The sequence below is a fragment of the Malania oleifera genome, chromosome 10 (genome assembly GCF_029873635.1).
Source record: "Malania oleifera isolate guangnan ecotype guangnan chromosome 10, ASM2987363v1, whole genome shotgun sequence".
Classification (NCBI taxonomy): Eukaryota; Viridiplantae; Streptophyta; class Magnoliopsida; order Santalales; family Ximeniaceae; genus Malania; species Malania oleifera.
This window is the reverse complement of record NC_080426.1, coordinates 73,162,209-73,183,150: the sequence shown is the minus strand read 5'-3', so window position 1 is coordinate 73,183,150 and position 20,942 is coordinate 73,162,209. Positions and strand designations below refer to the sequence as shown.

The 20,942-nt window shown below is 38.6% G+C and overlaps 1 protein-coding gene across 1 annotated transcript; it reads right to left on the bottom strand.

The window, feature by feature from the left end:
* Positions 1 to 411: 411 nt before the first annotated feature.
* On the bottom strand, positions 412 to 17,496 carry LOC131165778 (uncharacterized). Its single transcript, XM_058123829.1, has 3 exons — positions 15,671 to 17,496; positions 2,633 to 2,822; positions 412 to 818 (listed from the first exon to the last, which is right to left on the bottom strand). The coding sequence occupies exons 1-3, from the start codon at positions 17,303 to 17,305 to the stop codon at positions 691 to 693; spliced, it is 1,953 nt and encodes a 650-aa protein (XP_057979812.1). The 5' UTR covers positions 17,306 to 17,496; the 3' UTR covers positions 412 to 690.
* Between the last annotated feature and the right edge of the window lie 3,446 nt (positions 17,497 to 20,942).

The following is a 20,942-nucleotide window of genomic DNA, read 5'->3' as shown; positions in this document are numbered from 1 at the left end:
TATATTTAAAATTATAAATTTTTATTCTTGAATTTAAATTTGTATGATAGAAAAAACTATATGCATAATCAACTAAATTAAAATTAAAGATCTAAATTCTATGCTCTTATATGCAGAGTTAGAAATCAAGAAAAATAGTTAATTCTTCCAAATTAAAAAAAGGGCATTGGAGAATGATATTTTGGACCATTTAAATACTTCCTAATGCACATCAAGCTTGGAAGAGTAGTACAATCCGCACTAAGTACAATCCCTTCTCAGCTGTCCATGGGAGCAGTTCAAATATCATTTTTCCAGTGGGTCAGTCAATGAATGACTTCCCTCTCAACCCAAGGAATTTGGACACGTCGTTCCGTTCCTTGCTTTTTCTGAGCTTAATACTGCATGGCAGCAGCATGACTGCGAATTACGTGCTTGAATTTTATTTTATTTTATTTTACTTTATTTTACTTTACAAAAGGCTCCTGTAAATCCTTGTAAAATCACTATATATTCAGAATTCTTGGGGTGAAGATGCATAATTACAGAGAAAAAATATTGATTGAGCCTAATAATTGAGATGCATCGGTCAAAGGCAAAAGCGCACTGTTCGGAGCTGTACATTGAATCTATTTGGTTGGTGGTGACGCTTGATGATGGGAGGTTCAATCACAAATTCTCTCCAAGATGGATATAAATGTAACCCCGGTGTCAGGCATCAATGCCGGGGCCGGGATATGCAGGCAGGCTCATTATCCGTTTGTCCACGACTGGGCCTCCCACAGTAAAATGATAGAGACTCTGAAAGTCTGATCCTCTCAAGCCAAGAAGCTCATGTACTGCAAAAAGAACAAAAGGGAAACTTAGTACAGTGCAGCAGATTGCTGATATAGTGGTCCACTTTTGCTACAAAGTTGCACGCTTGCAAAATCGATTGATAAGGAAACACATTCAACACATATGATAAAAGGTGGAATATAATTGAAAGATTTGGCGGGGAGGGTGACACATGGTCCAATGATTCAAGCGAGAACTACAGTATAGGCAAGAATACAGACATTCATGGCCACATAATCGACAAATTGACAAACAAGGTTGTGGCAATTCATGTTTCCACTTTGTTTGGCTCCCACTTCCTTTTGGGTAGTTTTACCATGCCACATTGCCACCCATTTGTTCCAACTATTGGCACCATCACAAGATTCCAACTCATTTGCCGCCTATGTTTCCAAAAAAATAAAAAGAGAAAAATTTATGCTTGCTGCAAACTTAAGTTGTTATCCTACCTCATGCTGAATTTATTTTCTAGCCAAGAAAAAAAAAAAATTCAACATGAACCGAGCCTGAGAGTCCTGAAAATTGCTGGAATCTAAAAATCATCTATACAAAATAAATTGGATTAAGTTCCAATACACTACTTCTGCTAAGGTTATCCTGAGAAGTGAACCCTATTTCAGAAGTTGTGATGCCACATCACAAGAAGTAAACATACCATTCCCCCTGTAAATCTTTTTCCTCCTACTTGACTCATGGCTCTACAGTGCATCCTTTTGTTTGGAAAGCTAAAGCTCCCTCGAAGATAAAAGCTTTTTATTGGACTGATACTTCAAATAATTAATACCAATGATTTGCTTCAGAAAAGAAGACCTAATAAGACCATTTGTGTCCTTTGCTTGAGGGACCGATAGACTTGCACACACCGGCTTCTTTATTGTCCATTTATGTTGGCTATTTAGAATGAACTATTTGGTATTTTTGGTGAAAACTGGGTTTGTCCATCCACATTGAAGGCCTTTTGTACCATTATATTAATGAGTTTTTGAGTCATTGGCAAAGGAAAGGATAAGAAGCCTTTATGGCGATGCACTGTTATGGCTATAAGTTGATGTGTTCGGTTGGAGAGGAATGCTAGAATATTCAAATGTTTGGCTACTTCTAAAAAGTTTCTTTGGAGTAGAGTGGTTTATCTTGCATTGTTCTGGGTGTCAGAAAATGGATTTTATTTTCATCATGTTTCTGGAATACCTGCAGCAGGATTGGTTGGCTATAGTACATTGCATTGGTTCTCGGTTTTTGCTGTGGTCTTTGTAACTAGTTTCTATTGACGTAAATGGATGATTTATTAAATTTCAAATCCATCTCTGTATAATCATCAACATTGCGACGGTTGGCAATGATGCCTGTCTATGGGAGTGGTCGCAGAGTGGGTGAACCACATCCCTATATTTTATTAGAAAGAAACCATATTATTCATCACAACTACATTCTATTTTCACATTAAACCCCATTCAATTTTTAGTCACCAATAAATCAACCAAGGCTCTACTATATATATTTGAAAAATATGAAGAGCATCTGCACCTATGGAAATAATGATAACTAGCTTCTGAAGAAGATTCTCTCTCTACATGATGGCCCACCATTGTCTCAATAAAATTAGCTCCAAACGAAAGTTACGTAGCATGTTCTCAATTAATTTGGCAATCCATAGTTCATAGTTTAATTAGCCTCAATTCAGGCTAAGGCTTTGGTTTTAAAGATTCAGCCTACATGTAAAACATGTATCTTCAACATTAAAACTCTCCTACTTGTATGAACTATGCATTTGAGAATCCAAGGAACAAGTGGGAACACATTAAAAAAATAAACATACCAGGATCATCAAAGTAACAACCAATCCCAGTAGCAGAGATGCCAACTGCATGTGCTTCAAGATACAGCACCTGGCCAAGGACTCCAGTCTCCCAGAATAACCGAGGATACATCCACACACTCTTATTGTGCAAGGTGGGCTCAAAATGAGCCACCATGCCAAGGCTGAAGCAGCCATCACCAGCAATATCCTACAGTAAGGTACAATTTTTTTATCAAGCATTGCTATTTTGTGGCCATACAAGATTGGCAAATTATCTTAAAAAACCAAAAAACAGGGTGTTGTCATACAGGACTGAAAACTAAAATTGTTAAATGTTGAATTCAAAGAATAAAAATTACTCAGGTCTGGGTAAAGGAGAGAGCCTGAGTCAAGAGAACCTGACACACTGGAAATTTCCATCGTCTCCAGCATTCTTCCTCCTCTGTTTCTGTCTATGACTAGTATTCAATTTTTTTCTGGGGGGAGGGGGGGGGGGGGGGGGGAGTCTTTTTACTAAGAGGAATTTCTTTGAAAGAGAGATGGATGCACAGTGAGTGTACCAATTGAAGAGCAGTGAGTGGGGCAGTAGAGACAGACGGGAAGGAGGACTTCATGGCACCATCTTCATCCATCAAAACAGAAAGGAAAGCATTTCAATTTGAGAAATATGATGGGTCTAATATTCTGTGAATCACAGAGAAGTCTGGGGGAAGGACATCTCTCTTGGTTTTTGAAGTGAATGAGTATTGTTGGGTGTAAGACAAACTTCATCAGTTTTGGTCAGAAAAATCAGCATTTCCATGGGTTATCTTTCAGCATGGGGTCATCTTATGAGAATTTTGGAAAATAAATTTGCTAAATTAATTTCTATTGAGAAATTGTTTGACTCAGACAGAAGCGCTTCACTGAGAATCTCTGATGAAGATAAAGCTTCATCAGATTATTGGATGGAATCTAGAAAGGGCAAGGTTTGGTCACTTGGTATGGGAAGAGGACATCTGATGCATAGGAATTGTGGATATTTAAAGGTCCAACAATGTATATCAAGTTTTAACACACCCCCGCATGTGCAGCCTGAAAGCATGTGGAGAGTAGGGGTGTTCAACAACTTGCCCAAACTGACCAATTTGACCACTCCAAACCGAACCAATCCAAATCAATTTCGAATGGATTACAGGTTGGTTGGTTGTTTTCCATTTGGCATTGTCAATTAGTGGATTTAGTGTCTGACCTACCCGACCCGCCTCTAATGCATATATGTCAAAAAATATAAATAAGGACCTAAAACTACTTGGAACCTATGAAAGAATGCATATGATGGATTGTGAAATTGGCACATTTGAAGTGTTTAATTTTATATTTTAGGTTTTATTTCTATTGTGGTGAAGTTTATGAATGACATTTTGGCCATTTTGGAAGACAATGGGCATAATTTGAATTATACAATTTAATGTGGTTGATAGCACGTATGTTGAAAACAAATATAATATTTTCTTTGATTATTTTCAGAACCTTGTTTAAATTGTGTTATCGGTGAAAAATTAAAAATTTTCAAACACTTATTATGTTGCATCACACATTGTTACATTGATACTATTTTTTTTTATGGAGAAATATACCAATCTAATATATTTAACTTGAATGAAAAATGCTTTTTAATTAAAATATAACAAATATAATAATGTTTGGCAAAACTCTCTCACATATATTCTTTTGTGAGTGTGTGTGTGTGTGCTTTTTTTTTTTTTTTTTTCTCCCTCCTTTTTTCTCTTCTTCTTTGCCTTTAAACAAGTTAAACAACCATACCGATCCAACCCACCCGATAATCAAACCAACCCATATCATTCCATAACGGATCCCCACCTATACCCATGAATACCCCTAGTGGAGAGATAAATGATATATAACGCCCATTACAGGGAATACAATAATTTTTAAATACTACACAATAAACACGGGCAACAAGGCTAGAACTCAGGACCTCCTGACAACCAGCTCTGATACCATAGTAGATTAGCACTTGACCTAAAAGCTTAAGTTGTTAGGTTGTGAGCCAACAATTAATATAAAGCTTTAACATTCAATATTATGGAAGCTCATAAGTCATCTGTCTATCAGAGCAAGTTCTGCAGGGATTGCATGAGAGTTGTAGACTTGTAAGGCAAGAATCTCAGGAGAAGAATAATTCAAATTTTTCAAAGATTTGTTGAAGAAAAGGGATTTCAATTTGAAGGGGGATGTTGGGCTGGCTAGTAGGCCTCTTGAGAGTTCATAGAGAGTACACTTGGGAAGAAGAGATGGGGTCATGAGCTGAAATTGGGTCTGTGAAAGGCACTAGTAAGTCCGGCTTTACTAAGTTGGGCCCAACAAGTGCTGGCGCAGGAGTTAAGAAAGATTCATCTTTTGGTGCCGACAAAAGCCCACTTTCAAAGCTCCAGTTGCTGCAAAGAAGTTCGTCCAGCAGGAATGGAAGGAGATGAACCACAGCAGATTCAAAGGATTCTTTAGGCTCTTTCATGGGAGTTTCAGTGGTGTGGAGTAAGGGAAGTGAATTGACAGCCAAAAACACTTGAACTGAATAGTAATAGTGACAATACTATTTGTGACAGTACTATTTTTCCTGATGATAGGCTCCAGCATCCAAGTATGAATGCAACAAAGGGACTGTGCAGGGGATGTTTCTGAGAATGGTGGTGGTCCCCGAAGCTCTGATCAGAATATTACCAGAAATATGGAAGGCATGATGGGTGAGCTCATGAGGAAAGGATTATCTGAGGTGAACAGTAAGGATGAGGAGGTGGTGATGGAGGTTGATGAGTCTAATTCTCCTTCATCCCAGGGGTTTAGTTAAGAGGAGGAAGAGGAGTATGAAAGTATGAGTGAATCTGAAAAGAGGTTTCTGCAGGAACAGTTAATTGAATTGCATGGTTTCTGGGATGAATTTGACAGTAATGCAAATATTAAATCTAATGAGGCGTCAGACTCCATGGGCTTGGGGGAATGTGGCCTATCTTTGCAGTGAGGGGTGACTTTGGAGGAACTCTGAGGATTGCAGGCTAGTGTGTGCCATTTAGAGGAAGCTTCATGCTTTCAAAACACTGAAATTGACGAAGGATTTTAAACTATTATTCCATTTAACTCAGATTCTGCTTTCACAGGTCCCGAGTATAGTTATGACGAATTCCTGTGTAAACCTCAAATGATCTCTGATATAACTGCTCATGGGGATTCTAAATCACTCAAAGGTATTCTTCCCATTCCAGGTGATCTGCCTAAGTCATCAAAAATTTCTTTGCACCAAAGGAGCTAAAGGGGAGGAGGGAGACAACTATTTGTCCTTTAGGAGGTGAGAAAGACAAACGAGATCTGCAAGCCCTTATGGAGGACATGGGATTTAAATTGTTGAAGGGACAGTTTCGCCTAAGACCTATGACAGAAAAAATAAAATAAAGAGGTTCAAAAAGTGTTGAAAATTTTAGAATCTTCAATTAATTATGGGGAGGGAAGGTGTTGGGTAAAGGGGATAATATTCTTTTCCCTTTTTTTTTCGGATGAGAAAAATGTATTAACAGTTATCCAAAAGGGTACAATAGGAGGGATAACACGGAGTCCTCAAAGAACAAAAGTTGAGAAAACAAAATAAACAGAGAATTAAAATAATGCTGCCTCCCAATCCATCACCAGCTAAGGCAGCCGCACACCCTGAAAAACCCCAAAAAAAAGGACCCAGAAAGAGGCCAAGTATACTGCTCTATCCATCAACAAACAAGGAGCGGTAGTACAATCCTTGAAAATTCTTGCATTCCTCTCAATCCATAAGACTTCATGCCAAAGAAGTCCTCCCTTCCTACTCTTTCTGAAACCCCAAGCTGAAATCGCCCATCACCAGCAGAGACACCCAAGCTTCACCAAAACAGGAAATAGAGCACTCCAGAGCTAAAACAGGAAATACAGCACTCCAGAGATGAGCATGACCTTGCAATGAAGGAAGAGATGAGCATTCGTTTTCAAAAGACTCATGGCACATCACAATGTCAGGGTTGAGGGCCTTGAAGGGCCTTCTAATCTGTAACAATCATGTGTTAGTCATGTTTAGAGTAACCGTCCAAATCAAAGTCTGAACCTTGAAAGGAACTGATTGAACTGTAGCCTAACAAATGATGTGGCTCCAAGGGAAGATGCTGGGAAAGGAGATTTAATGGGTGAAGGAAGATGGGTTTAGTGGAAAAGAGGCCTGATGAGACACCCTCCCAAACCCTCGCATCTCCAAGGAACAAACTGGTCCAAGAAGAAAAGTAGGATGGAAATATCGAAGTCCCAAGAAAGACAGCTTCCTCGAAAGAAAAAAAAAAAGGTGCTGATAGGTTAATGAGCTGGAATGTTAAGGGGTTAGGTGATAGGCAAAAAACAGAGTTTGGAGGGAAGTGGTGTCAACTGTCAAGGCTTTCTTTGGATGTGCTGCTCCTTTGGAAAACTAAAATAGAGTGCATACTGCATAGATGGGGGTATTAGGGTGATCTAACCCAGCAGAGGAAAATATGGGTATTGTATATCCTCTTGAGTGGCTTATGGAGGTATAGACACTCAGATGGCAACCTTGGAGGACTTTATTAGGGGGCTCTTTCCTTGCAGCAGGTGAGAGGGAGAGGACATTGGTGGGTAACCTCTGTTATGGTCCTTCTATACGACTATACCTACCTTTAGGTCCCAGTTTTCGAAGGAGTTAGGGGCCATGTATGCGTTGTGTTATCCTTAGAGATGGGTAGTGAGGGGTACGATTTCTTCTAGCATGCAGTCTTTAGATAGCTTCATTAAGGACTTTGGATTGAGAGAGATTATAGTACAAAATGCTTTAGTTACTTTGATCAATTTTTCATGGGGATGGGGAGATTAGTAGCCAATCAGCTAGATCATTCTCCATTTAGTGATGAGTGGGGGGAGAAGTTTCATGATCTTACTCGAGATTCTAGCTAGACCAGTTTCTAATCGTTTTCCTGTGTGTTTGGAGTCTAGAAAGGTTAGTGGTGGTCTCAATTCAAAAATATGTGGATGGATCACAATGACTTTCATAATTTAATTAAGTATACTTGGAGTAGGTGTGATGTTGTTGGCTGGGAGGGTTTTAGATTTATGAAAAGCTTTAAGGTACTAAAGAGGTGTTGAAAGCCGGAACTTAAAAGCATTTGGAGATGTTAAGAGTGAAGAATATGAGTATTTTGAGTGAGTTGAGTGCCTTAGATAGGGAGTAGATTGAGCAAGGACTTTCAAGAGAAGAGGAAGGTAAGCAATTTAATTGGAAGAGTGAGTTTGAGAGTGTTCTTTTGAAGGAGGTTAGGTGTTGGAGGGAAAAAACTAAGTTTCAGTGCATTAATTAGGGGGTTTTAATTCTAAGTTTTTTCACAAGGTAGAAAATAAATAGGTAAGATACAATTATGTTAGAGAATTGAAGTTGATGTCTGGGGTGATACCCAATGATGTTATGTTGATAGCAAAAGAGGACTGCGTTTTTTTAGAAATCAGCTTGCTGAAAGGCCAACAATTAAGGGACTGGAGTGGAATCCTATTTCAGGCACACATTTTTCTTGGTTCGAGATGCCTTTTGAGGACGAGGAAGGAGGTTAGGGCGGTAGTGTTTAGTTTGGAGAGAGATGAGACTCTTTGGCTGGATGGTTTAACATAGATTTTTTTTCAAGTGTTGGGACATGGTGAAGAGGAACTTAAATGAGGGTATTGTATAAGTTTCATGGAAGCAGTAGGTTGGGGAAATTCATCAACTATACTGTCATTACTTTAGTGCCTAAGAAAAATAGGTCTATCAAGTGTTGGAGTTTCAGCCTATTAGTTTAGTTTCTAGCATGTACATGATCATTTCTGAGGTTCTTGCTAATAGGTTGAGTTCTGTCCTTAATGATACTATTTCTTTGGCACAAAATGCTGTTGTGGGAGGGCAGATCATGGCTATTTTGGTAGCTAGTGAGGTGATGGAGGTTGTTCATCATCAAATAAAGAATGGCATTGTGTTCAAGTGTAAACGAGATGAGACCATTTGGTTAATTAGGAGGTGGTATATAGGTCGAAGGACAGGACTCTGGGTCTTGGTAATGCGGTGTCTAAAAACACTGCCTGGTAAGTAGTTATGGTGATTTCCCCTGGTGGTGATTTCCTTTAGGCCCAAAGTTATTAACCCTATGTTTGGGGGAGGCTTTGAATTCGGATTGTGTGGATTTAGATAAAATGTATTACAAAACTATATTGAATTTTGTCCAAATCCACCCAAATCCAAATCCAAGGCCATGCTCCCAAACACTACCTAAGAGTAAATTTGGAATTCAAGAAAATGGTTGAGACACTAAGTTGTGCTTTAGAAGTTCTTCTGGGAGCTGTTGGAGTTTATTTTGCAGGCTTACCCTCTGTTTCTTCCTCAAACAAAGTTTCAACTGGTATAGGCAATCATATTAGGTTTTGCAAAGATGTTTGGGTCGGGGGGGGAGAGGGGGGGGGGGGGCATTATCCTGTCCCTTTGTGCATATTGTCTTTCTTCTCATCACAATGATGTGATTTTCTCATTTCTCATTTTTGAGAGGGATTCCTTTTCTTGGGACATTCACTTCAGAAGAGATTTAGATGATAGAGAGGTGGATCAATTGCCTTTTTTACTCATTAATTGTGTTCAAGGGTTGCCATGTCTCTAATGGGAGTGATGGTAGGGTTTTTCAGGAGATTTTTTTTGCAAATCCTTCTTTGCTCACCTTCTCAAGGCTGATGCAGTTTTTACTCTCTAACAGGGAATACGGGAGGGTAAGGTTCTATTGGCAGAGTAGGAGGCCTTCTAAAGTATTGTCTCTCAATATGTTTGTGTGGAAACACTCTGAAGATGAGTCTAATTTGTTTCTTCATGGTCCTTTGGCTTGAGGCCAGAGGAATTCACCTTTTAGAAATCTTGAGAGTGCCTGTCCAAAGTCAGCGGAGGAGTTCTTGCTTATTTCTTTTATGGGTTTTGGAAAGGTGATGGGAGGCTGTGGACTTGCTATATGTGCTGTGCTTTGGGGAATTTGGCTAGGGAGGGGTACGCTAGAATTTTTTTTTCTAGGATGAGGTTGTCATTGTGGCTTCTCTGGGATAGAATGCTTTATCTGGCTTCACTTTGGGCTTACAGTGCTGGCTATTTTAAGAGCAATTGCTTTCAGGATGTCATCTGAGATTGGGTGCATTTATTTGTTGATGTAGTTTTTCTTTTTCCTTGTTCTCTTGTGTGAGTACTTCTGCCTCTCTGCTATTGAAACTGTGCTTTGCTTGGTTTAATAAAGTTTTTCTTTTAAACCCAAAAAAAAAAAAAAAGTACTAAGGTCTGTTAAAGGTTATTTATGTCTTTTAGTATTATTATTAAATGTGTTAGTATGTTAATTAGTGAGACTTAGTAAGGATATTATTGTGATTAGAATGTATTCAATTTGTATTACAAATTGAGGGAGAAACCTATCTTCAAGCTAAGTCATTCATTTTAATCAAATCTTAACATGGTATCAAAGCTGGTTACCAGGAGGTCCTGGGTTCTAGTCTCGTTGCCCACGTTTATTATGCGGTGTTTAATTGGTGTTATTTATCGTGTGTACATCTCTCCACGTGCTGTCAGGCTGCACGTGCAGGGGAATGTTAAACCTTTATATACATTGTTGGCCCACAACCTAAGAGCCTAAGCTTTTAGATAAAGTGGTAATCTAACATGATATTAGAGCATGATCCAACCTAAACCCTATTCCCTCAGCCATTGCTGGAAAACACCACTCCCGCAGCTCTCCTTCCCAGATCCACCTCCATCCCTTATTATTTCACAAAACCAACCATGCACCCATAAATATAACCCCTCAAAGCCTAGCCTCAAAAAACCCCATTGCCAGGGGAACCCCCATGTGCAGGCCAAATGCCGGCAGGGCCAACCCCATGCTCTGGCGCATGAGTGAAGTTCCGACCACTTTTTTTCTTTTCTTTTCCTCTGGCATATTCTGATTCCTTCTGTAGACTATAATATCAAGCTATTAGGCCTGTTTTTTGCTAAAAAATTCAACCTTTTCAACCATGCACTCGCAGCATTCCGTTAATCTCTGTTCAGGGTTTGTGAAGGCTCCTTTGTGAGTTTTTTGGAGCCGTGTCAGCATTCGTATGTTCAGTTGTGAGGTTATGGCAATGCTATATCCACTGATGAGTTGTTCACCTTGTCCGTGGTTGTATCGGTGCTTCACATAGTTTGTGATTGTCCTGATTAGTTTTGATTGCTCTTCTTGTTTTGGTGTAGTTGCTGGTTTGTGAGTGTTAGGATGGAATCTATGAATCCCAAAAATTTGTTTCCTACATTGCTGCCACAAATAATGACTCAAAAGTTGGATGGAAAGAACTATGTTCAACTGTCTAAAGTTGTTTGGATTTATTTAGTAGGATTAGGGAAATCTGATCACTTGCTCCAATCTGATCCTTTTGATGAGAAGAGAAAAGACGTGTGGGTCCAAGAAGATGCGTTGATTGTTTCCCTCTTATGTAATACAATGGGGCCACAAATTGCAAGGATGAGTATGCATCTAGATACGTGCAAGAAGATTTGGGATTATGTCAAACTTCTATACTCTAGTAACATTACACGTTTGTATGAAAATCTCAAGAGTACTTTCAATTACAACAAATAGATCAGAGTCTTGCAGATTATTTTGGAAAGATGAAGCGTATTCATGAGGAGTTTAACGTCATGCAACCTATAACTGCCAATGTTTTTGAGATGTAGAGGAGGGAGTGGATGTCAATTCTTTGTGTTCTAGTAGGCTTGAGACCTGAGTTTAAGGCAGTCTGGTCCTAGATACTCAGTACTGTCGAGCTGCCATCATTTGCCAATGTTTATTCTCGTGTCCTTCGTGCTTCCTTTAGCACGCATTCTCCTACTCTTACATCTGGCTCTGAGAGGGCAACCTTCGCTACACAGGGTAATTCTAGTTCTCTACCAAATAATCGCAAAAGTTATCAAGTTGGTTCGAGTGGTAGAGATGGGTGAGGTAGAGGTACTTCTCGCAAGTGCACTCATTGTTCGAGTGGTAGAGATGGGCGAGGTAGAGGTACTTCTCACAAGTGCACTCATTGTGGACGGAGTAATCATACTATTAAGCAGTGTTGGGATCTTCATAGTAGACCTTCATGTGTTGTCAATGCAGCCACCACTGACTTCACACTTTTGGGGGCAGCCAATGCAGCCACCACTGGCTCCTCACCTTTGGGGCCGAGTGGGACTTTGGGGGGGGGGGATCCTAGTCCATGGGTTATAGACTCAGTTGCCGCTAACTATATCACAGGTATACCTAGCTTCTTCTCCACTCTATAATATCACACAAATTTACCTTGTGTTACTCTTGCTGATGGATCCACCTTTGCAATCAAGGGAATTGGGACTGCAAATCCCACTTTTTTCTATTTCTCTTGCTTCAGTTTTATATATTCCCAAATTTTCTCTCAATCTTACATCCATTAGCAAAATTACTAAATCCATGAATTGTTCAGTGACATTTTTACCTGATTCTGTGGTTATTCGGGATATGAGACAAGAAAGACAATTGGTGGAGGGCGTGAAGCTAACGGACTCTATCACTTTGAGCTGCTATCTCCTTCCACTGCCTACACTACTACTTCCACACATTTCCAAATTCATTGTTGCCTTGGTCATCCTTCATTGGAAAAGTTAAAATGTATTGTTTCTAATTTGAGTTCTATGTCTAGTCTCGATTGTGAGTCTTGTCAATTGGGAAAGCACCATTGTGTTCCTTTCACTTCCCGAGTCAATAAACGGGTTGCAAGCCCTTTTATGTTAGTTCATTATGATGTTTGGGGTCCCAGAAGGACTATGTCCAAATTGGGTTTCCAATACTTGGTAACCTTTGTGAATGATTATTCAAAAATGACTTGATTATATTTAATAAAAGATCGTTCTAAGTTATTTCATGAATTTCGTGCCTTTTGTTTTGAAATAAAGACTCAATTTGGTTTGCCAGTTTGAAAACTTTGAAGTGATAATGCTAAAGAGTTTTTTAGTGCACAATTCACTACTTATATGACTTAGTTTGGCATTGTTCATCAATCGTCATGTGCCCACATTTCTCAACAAAATGGGGTGTAGAGAGGAAAAATAGACATCTTCTTGAAGTCTCTTGCACCTTACTTTATCAAATGCATGTACCGAAAGTGTTTTGGAGTGATGCTGTACTTATTGCTTGTTATCTTATCAACAGTATTAAAATTCCCTACTCCATCTTTTTTAATTCACCTATATTTTCTCTTCCTCCGCGTATATTTGGGTGTGTCCTTTGTTCATCAACTAACTCCTGAGGTGGATAAGTTGGATCCTCATGCTATAAAATGTGTCATTCTGGGATACTCATATACTCAAAAGGGATATCATTATTATAGTCTTGTGCTGCATCGCTTCTTTATTTCTGCCAATCTTATCTTCTTTGAGTCTATAGTTTACTACACCCAGTCACTGAGCGCTTCTGAGCTCAATGAGTCTCTTCCTATGCCTAATCTTCTAGATTCTATGTTGTTTTCTTTGCCCAACCAACCATCTAAGTCTCCATGTAGTTCAAGTCCTTATTGTCTTGATCATCTTAATTTGCAAGTGTATTCATGACGGTGGCCCCAAGGAAGAGAGCCCCTCTAGCTTCTACTACCATGTCTTTAGTTTTCTCGTCTGATGATCATACTTTCCATGATGTTGGTCCTCCTATCACTATTCGGAAAGGTAAACGCACATGTACTTAACACCCCATTTCCAACTATATTTGTTGTGACTCCTTATCACCCTCCTATTATTGTTTTGTTACTGCTCTATCATCTACCACCCTTCCTAAATCTGTTTTGGAAGTCTTAGCACATTCTGGTTGGAGGGATGCTATGGTTGAAGAGATGAATGCTTTACATAACAATGGTACTTGGTATTTGGGACTTGGTACCTCTTCCTCTTGACAAGTCTATGGTTGGTTATTGTTGAGTTTAGACTGTGAAAGTCAACCTTGATGGTTTTGTGGCTCGTCTAAAGGTCCATCTTGTTGCTAAGGGATACATTCAGGTGTATGGTCTAGATTATTCTAATAATTTTTCTCCAATTGGCAAACTTACATCAGTATGTCTATTCATTTCCTTGGCTACTACAGTACTACTTTTCACTGACCTCTACATTAGATGTGAAATTTGTCTTCTTGCATGTGACCTTGAGGAGGAGGTTTATATGGAGCAACCACTTGGGTTTGTTGCTCAGGGGGAGTCAGGCTTGATGTGTCGACTCAATAAGGCTTTATATGGTTTAAAATAGTCTCCCAAAGCATGGTTTGGTCGTTTCAATGTTGTAGTACTTGAGTTTGGTCTTTGATAGTGTTGTGGATCATTCCATGTTTTATCGTCATACTTCATCAGGTAGGATCCTTCTTGTGGTTTATGTGGATGATATTATTATTACAGGTGATGATGATAAAGGTATTCAAAGTCTCAAACTTTTTTTGTGGACTAAGTTTCAGACCAAAGATTTGGGACAGCTGAAATACTTCTTGGGTATAGAAGTATCTAGATCTCGTATGATAACTACTTTGTCACAGTCACAGATAAAGTATGTTCTTGATCTGTTGGATGAAAGTGGCTTGTTGAGATCTAAACCGGTTGATATAGATCCTAAAAGCAAGTTAGTGTCAGATATAGGTGATTGGCTACCTAGTCTTGGATAATATCGGAGACTTGTTGGAAAGTTGAATTATCTCACAATCACTTGGTAAGATATATATTTTGCAATAAGTGTTGTGAGTTAATTTCTAGATTCTCCAAGGACAAGTCATTGGGATGCAGTAAGTATCTCAAAGGTGCACCCGGAAGAGGTCTTTTATATCATGATTAGGGTCACACTTATATCCATGGATATACAAATGCGGATTGGGCTAGATCGCTTTCCAACTGAAGATCCATAACCAGGTATTATATCTTGATTGATGGTAATTTGATTTCTTGAAAGAGTAAGAAACAAACTATGGTGAGAAGGTCAAGTGCTGCATTAGAATATAGAGTTATGACTCACACTACTTGTGAACTTATCTGACTGAAGAATATGTTGGAATAATTGGGTATTTCTCATTCTCAACCTATGAAGTTGATGTGTGACAATCAAGTTGTTCTTCATATTGCCTCCAACCTGGTCTTTCATGAGTAGACGAAGCACATTGAAGTCGATTGCCACTTTGTTCGAGAGAAACTTGTGCAGAAACTCATTACTATTGCTTGAAGTATAATATGCAGCTTACTGATTTGTTTACCAAAGCATTGGGGGATGCTCGTGTTAAAGTCATTTGTAATAAGGTAGGAGCATATGACATTTATGCTCTAGCTTGAGGGGGAGTGTTAAGAGGTTATTTATGTCTTTTAGTATTATTATTATTATTATTATTATTATTACTATTATTATTATTATTATTATTATTATTAAGTGTGTTAGTATGTTAATTAGTGAGAGTTAGTAAGGGTATTATTGTCATTAGAATGTATTTAATTTGTATTATAAATAGAGGGAGAGACCTATCTTCAAATTAGGTCATTCATTTTAATCACCATTTGATTCAACGAAAAGTTGTTGCAACTCTATCTGTTATTGTGTTCCTTGAAAGCTGTGCACTGCAATAGATTAGCTCACCTTTTGAAAATTTGCCATTATGCTTATGGCCAAAATTATTGCCATTATAATTCATTGCATGAATCATGTTTGACAAGCAGTTGTGTCAAAATAAAGTGAGAGCACAAGAGCTTGTTTTAGTGTTCCAAAATCTATAAAATAAAAAGAACTACGGAAGGAAAAAGCAGCATTAATATTCATCTTTCTTCCTGACAATTTTCGTCCAATAGTTATTTCAACTCTAAAGTTATGAACTAGGATATCATTGAGAGTATCTATTTCCTAATCATGAATATAATTTTATTGCACAAAAATGTTAATGACTTGAATCATATAAAATTTGACATGATCATCAACAAAGATAATAATTGACAAACCTGATGGCACGAAAGCTGCTTGGCTAGCTGCCGACAGTCACCTCTAGCAAGTTCATACAGGGGAAGATCATCAGGGCACCCCTCTGGATTTTCCCACCTAAAATCATGATTCATAGCCTTTTTAAGTTCATCAAAATGATCATCATTCCTCACCAAGAAATACAAACCCTTCTGCAATCCTGCAACCCTATGGACAAATAGAGCAGCATGCACTTCGGAATCCCATGGAAGAGCCCGAAATGGCAATGCTAGCTGCCTCCCCTGCTTCCTCCCACTTCTAGAACCAGAGGGGAGACAATGTAACAGAATTTGATAAAAAGTTGCTCTCTCCATTACATGAACCCCATCCATATCAACCGCACTCCTGCGCTTTCGAACAACTTCCCTCACTGTCAAACCCTTGTATGAACCTTCACTAGAGAGAAGACTACTCTGAAATGGATCAATGGAAAGTCTACCGCTTAATGTTGTTGGCTTTTTCACTGCTTCTGCAGTTCTATAAATTATATCCCAACAAACATGCTCTTTGCTAAGAGAATTAGGCACTCCTTTCCACTCCAATTTTGAGAACTCTGATATTGCCAAACTCAAATCTTCATAGTTCACATCAAATTTCCCAACCCCATTAGGAAAAAGCAAAAGAACGCAATCAGGGTGCTCAAGTTCAATCCCCGGAAGATTCCCTTTTACAGGCTGCAAGGGAATTTTGAATTCACCGTAGCATCCAAGCCCCATAAGGTTCTCCAAATCCTTGTAACCCAAACCATCAAGAATTTTCACGTCCCAACCAAGCCCCGCCGCGGCAACAGCCACGGCTGCAATGGCATGACCCACGTCATGATTACAATACCGAAACGCGCGCTCGCCATACTTCCAGGCCTCGCGCCAGAAAATTGAAGAAATCCCAATGAGGAACGAATTCTCAGGGAAGAATTTGGGAAAGAACCCAGGCGGGATTCGAGCTCGAACCTCAAGCGAATGCTCCTTGGGGGCGTAATGCGCGACGAAAGGCGAGTCGAAGATGGATTCGATTGGTGGGGCGATGAGGTATGCTTCCGTAGGGTGGAGATTGCCGCTGCTAGGGTTTACGCGAAGCGACCACTGCGAATACCCGGTGGTTTTCCAAGCGGAAAGCGCAAGAGAATCGTAGAAGAGTTGGGAGATGGTGGATTTGGAAATGGGTTTCGGAGGGGGAAGAGAATGGTACAGTGAGGAGTACAGAGGAGGGTTTTGGGCGGACGAGGGGTTGTCAACTTCACTTTCTGGAGGAAAGTGCAGGAGAGGTAGGAGCGGGGCAGAAGTGAATCTGCGGAAGGGGTTGGGTTGGTTAGCCCAGTCGAGACCGCGAGGACCTCGGGCGTAGTTGGTGAAGGAGTGTTTAGTCTGGCGATGGTACTTCAGCACCTGGTTGAGCGAGAGCTTCTGCAAGTCAGGGTCTTCTTTGGGCTTAGCTATGGAAGATGAAGAGGATGAATAAGGAGAAGAAGACATGGTGAGAATGAATGTTTGAGTGGTGGTAGCGGAATGAGTGGCGGTGGCGATTCTTGGGAGAAGAATGGAGGAGGGGAGGAGGAGGGGATTGTGACTGTAAATTGGGGAGAGAGGAAGATGAAACCTGCAATGGAGGAATGTCATATTTCTGACTCGGGGGGGTGTTCCTTTTCTTTTGCTTTCGTGTTTTCATATTTCAGTGTGGAGCGGTCCTGGAATCTGGGAGTTTCTGGACCCAGCGTCCCAGCACCAGCACCAGCACCGGAGCAGTTCTGGAATTTGAGCAGTCCTGTCTTGCAGTCTCTGCATTTTCTGCGTAAATTTGTTTAGTATTAAGAACGTCAAGCAAGCTAGCATGGTATGGTAAATTGGTAATGTAGGATTTTTCTTTGAAAAAAAATTTTCATAGTGTAAAACTGTCAAATGCGTAAATCCCTTACCCCCTTTCTAAAATTATTTTTATATAACTAAAGTTACGCACAAACCAAGTTACTCAGAAATTTGACTCGTTAAATTTTGTTCGCTCGCACTAGTTCATCATAAAAATGAAGGATTTTCAAGTTTAATTTTCGGATTTATTAAGAAATGATTTGAGCTTAAACATAAACGGACTTGACTCATGAATAGCTCTTAAAAGTTCAATTAAGCTTAATAATAAGCTTGGATTATCCATGACACATGCCGATATTATGCACAAGCATAGGCCCAAAATAAAACGAGTAGCTATGACTCTTTACTATGTAATAATGTCAATAATTTGCATATTAAAATTTAAGGCTTAATAAATAAAAAACCTCATTTAAATTATATATGATGATGATAGTAATTATTCTTATATTGTGTTTGGTAACATAGATTTTGAACCTTAGATTTGAATACAGACAAATTTAGACAAATTTCAATATAATTTTATATTATATTTTCTTTAAATTTAATATAAATTTATATTTAAAATCTCTCCAAATATAGAATTAACATTATTGAGAATTAATAATAGTAAATAAATTTAGACAATATTTTCTTTTCAAAACCCTCTTCGCATTTCAGTACTCAAAAATTAAGATGCAGTTCATTGCTTTCCTATATCATAGTAAGCACTTGGCCATTTGTTAAATTAAATTATATTAATATTATTGACAAAAAAATTATTTTAAAATTTATAAGAAATAAGTTATTGTTATTTTCATCACATTTAGAGTTTGGCTCAATTGGTTTCAATGCATATGTGAAGGTATAGAATGGCCTGACATAGGCACGAAGCACTAATTGGCGCAAAACAAAAAATAAAATAAAACAAAAATAAAAATAAAACCAAAAAAAAAACTCCAAACCCCCATAGTAGCATCTAGTTAGTTTGATATAAACATTGTGAATTGGGAATTAATCGACATAATGTGTTGATGATTTATTATTTTCCATTTGAGCCTTGGTGGCCTTGATGTCATCAAATCTTTAGTTGACAAAGACAAGGACGACTTCGTGGAAGTGGGGGCTAATCCATGACTATTCTTCTAGCTCGAGGGCATCTAGCTTGGCAATTCCGTTTCTTCTTTCTTTTTCTTCCGTCTTCCCTTCATTCTTGCTCTTTTTTGTATTTTGTTGATGATCCAATTCCCTTTCACATGTTGAACATCTAATCTCCATCATGGCTACACGCAGCCAACTTAAGAGAAAATAAAGAGAGAGAATGTCTACCTGCACTACTAAATAGTCATACTCATGGGTTGTGGGCTTAGGCTTCATCCGCTCTAATAGAATTGGCCCGCGGGGGGAACTTATGATTCCAATTTTTACATTAGCTAATAAAGATTAAAGTATTTATAATCAGTTAAAAATGAGTCAAGCTTGAGCTCGAGCTCGAGCTTGAGCTTATGGATCAATTCTTGAGTCAAGCTCAAGCATATATTTTTTTAGTTCGCTCTTGTCCAAGCTCGAGCTTGAGTTGAGCCTTTAGCCTACCAAGTCAAAATAGGACATGTTAAAGCTCAGTTTGACTTATGTGCAGCCCTATATATAACTACTTTTAAGTATTTATAATACTGAATGTTGTCTTTCCTCATTAATTGTTATATTTTTTTAATGAATGAAGCCTTTACCCAAAAATGCATTTATGCTAATATATATGGATAAAGTTCTCCTATTTGAAAAAGTCACTATAACACACTAAATTCTCTTTTATTTTTGGCTAAAAAAAAAAATAAATTGACGCCAACAATAATGTAGATAAGTCAATAACGACATGAAATGACTAGTACTGAAAATTAATGATTTGTCATTGCATGTTGCCACTACTAATTGTGGCATGTGGTAACTTCAAGCTCCCAAGCATTAAAGTTGTCTCCCTTCCCCTTCTACAATGCTCTATTGTTCCTTCAATGCAGACCACAAAGCTAATGTATCCCATTCAACTATTGTAGCTCTCTTTTTTGTAATAGCTTTGGTGGCACTCATCCAATCACCTTACCCAAATTCACCCTTACCAATGACTATTTCTACATCAACTTGGTCAATGGTTACAACCTACCTACCAATAGTCATTTTTTTTTTTACTTTCCAAAACAAAGGTCCATTTGAATATATGAAAAAGATGAAGCAAATAAAAAAGAAGAAAATTCTACTTAAGGCAGTCAACCAACCCTTTTGGGTGGTCGACTAGGCTTCCCTCCAAAAAACGACCATTGGTGCCAACCATATGCAACTAACCAGGCTCTGAGGTGGTCCACTAGTCCTGCCAATTTTTGAGTTTTTGAGCGGTCAAACTCTAATTGATTGGGGATTTTGGGGTTGTCACGTGCTCTTTTGATGCCACCTATCATCTATCAATAATGGCAATTGATAGTTAATAGTTTTCGGTAGTTAAATTTTCAATTTGAATTTTTAGAATTCAAATTCAAAAAGGTTTCTCTCCACTCCATGAGTGGTCTATAGAATGATCCCTTGTGGGAGAGTTAAGGACACTCGAAATAAGGGCAAGGTGAAGATTTTCTAAGGAAAAAGGGGTTTTAAAATGGATTTTTATTTGAAATAATTAAAAAGGAAATCGTTATTCCTTCAATCTTGAAAAGTCTTTTGGGAAGTGTTCTTATAAGCAAGTAGTACTCCCTTGACCTATAGATAACTTATGCATCACAAAGTCAGTGTCTAACCCTTCCCTTTATTGATTTTCTTTGTCTCATATGAATGTGGTATGCATGTTCCTTAGAAGCAAATACTTAGGTTTTGATGTGATCTACATTGTTGACTTTTTAAGTCCTATCCCGTTTTGATAATGACAAAGCATAGCATCTCATTTGTGTGCTTAGTATATGAACATGTTTATCTTTCTAAATGCACAAATGATGATGCAATATGAAAGCCTTGAAATTACTTAATCAACAACATCATGAAGCGTATTCCATGGACTTGTGAAGAGCAAAAGCTTGAAGACTTTACACTTTTTTTTTCAATTGTATTGTAATAAGGTTTAATTTGTGCATGCATATCTTATGATTTAAATTGAAGTTCATCACCGACCTTAGATTGACCTTAGAAAACCCAATTCTGATGAAAAACCTTTCATTCAAAAAGCCAAATTTTATTAAGGCCCGGCAAACTGAATAGAACAAACGAACATAAAACTCATTTTTACAAGGGCCCAGTTGACCGACTCTTAAAGCCCAGTCGACCGGCTTTCATGACAAAGATGATCTAACAGATCGGATCATATGCTCGGCGGACCGTACCTCGCAAAAAAGGAAAATTGCCTTTGGTCGGTAGACTAGACCTTGGGCAAGTTGACCAC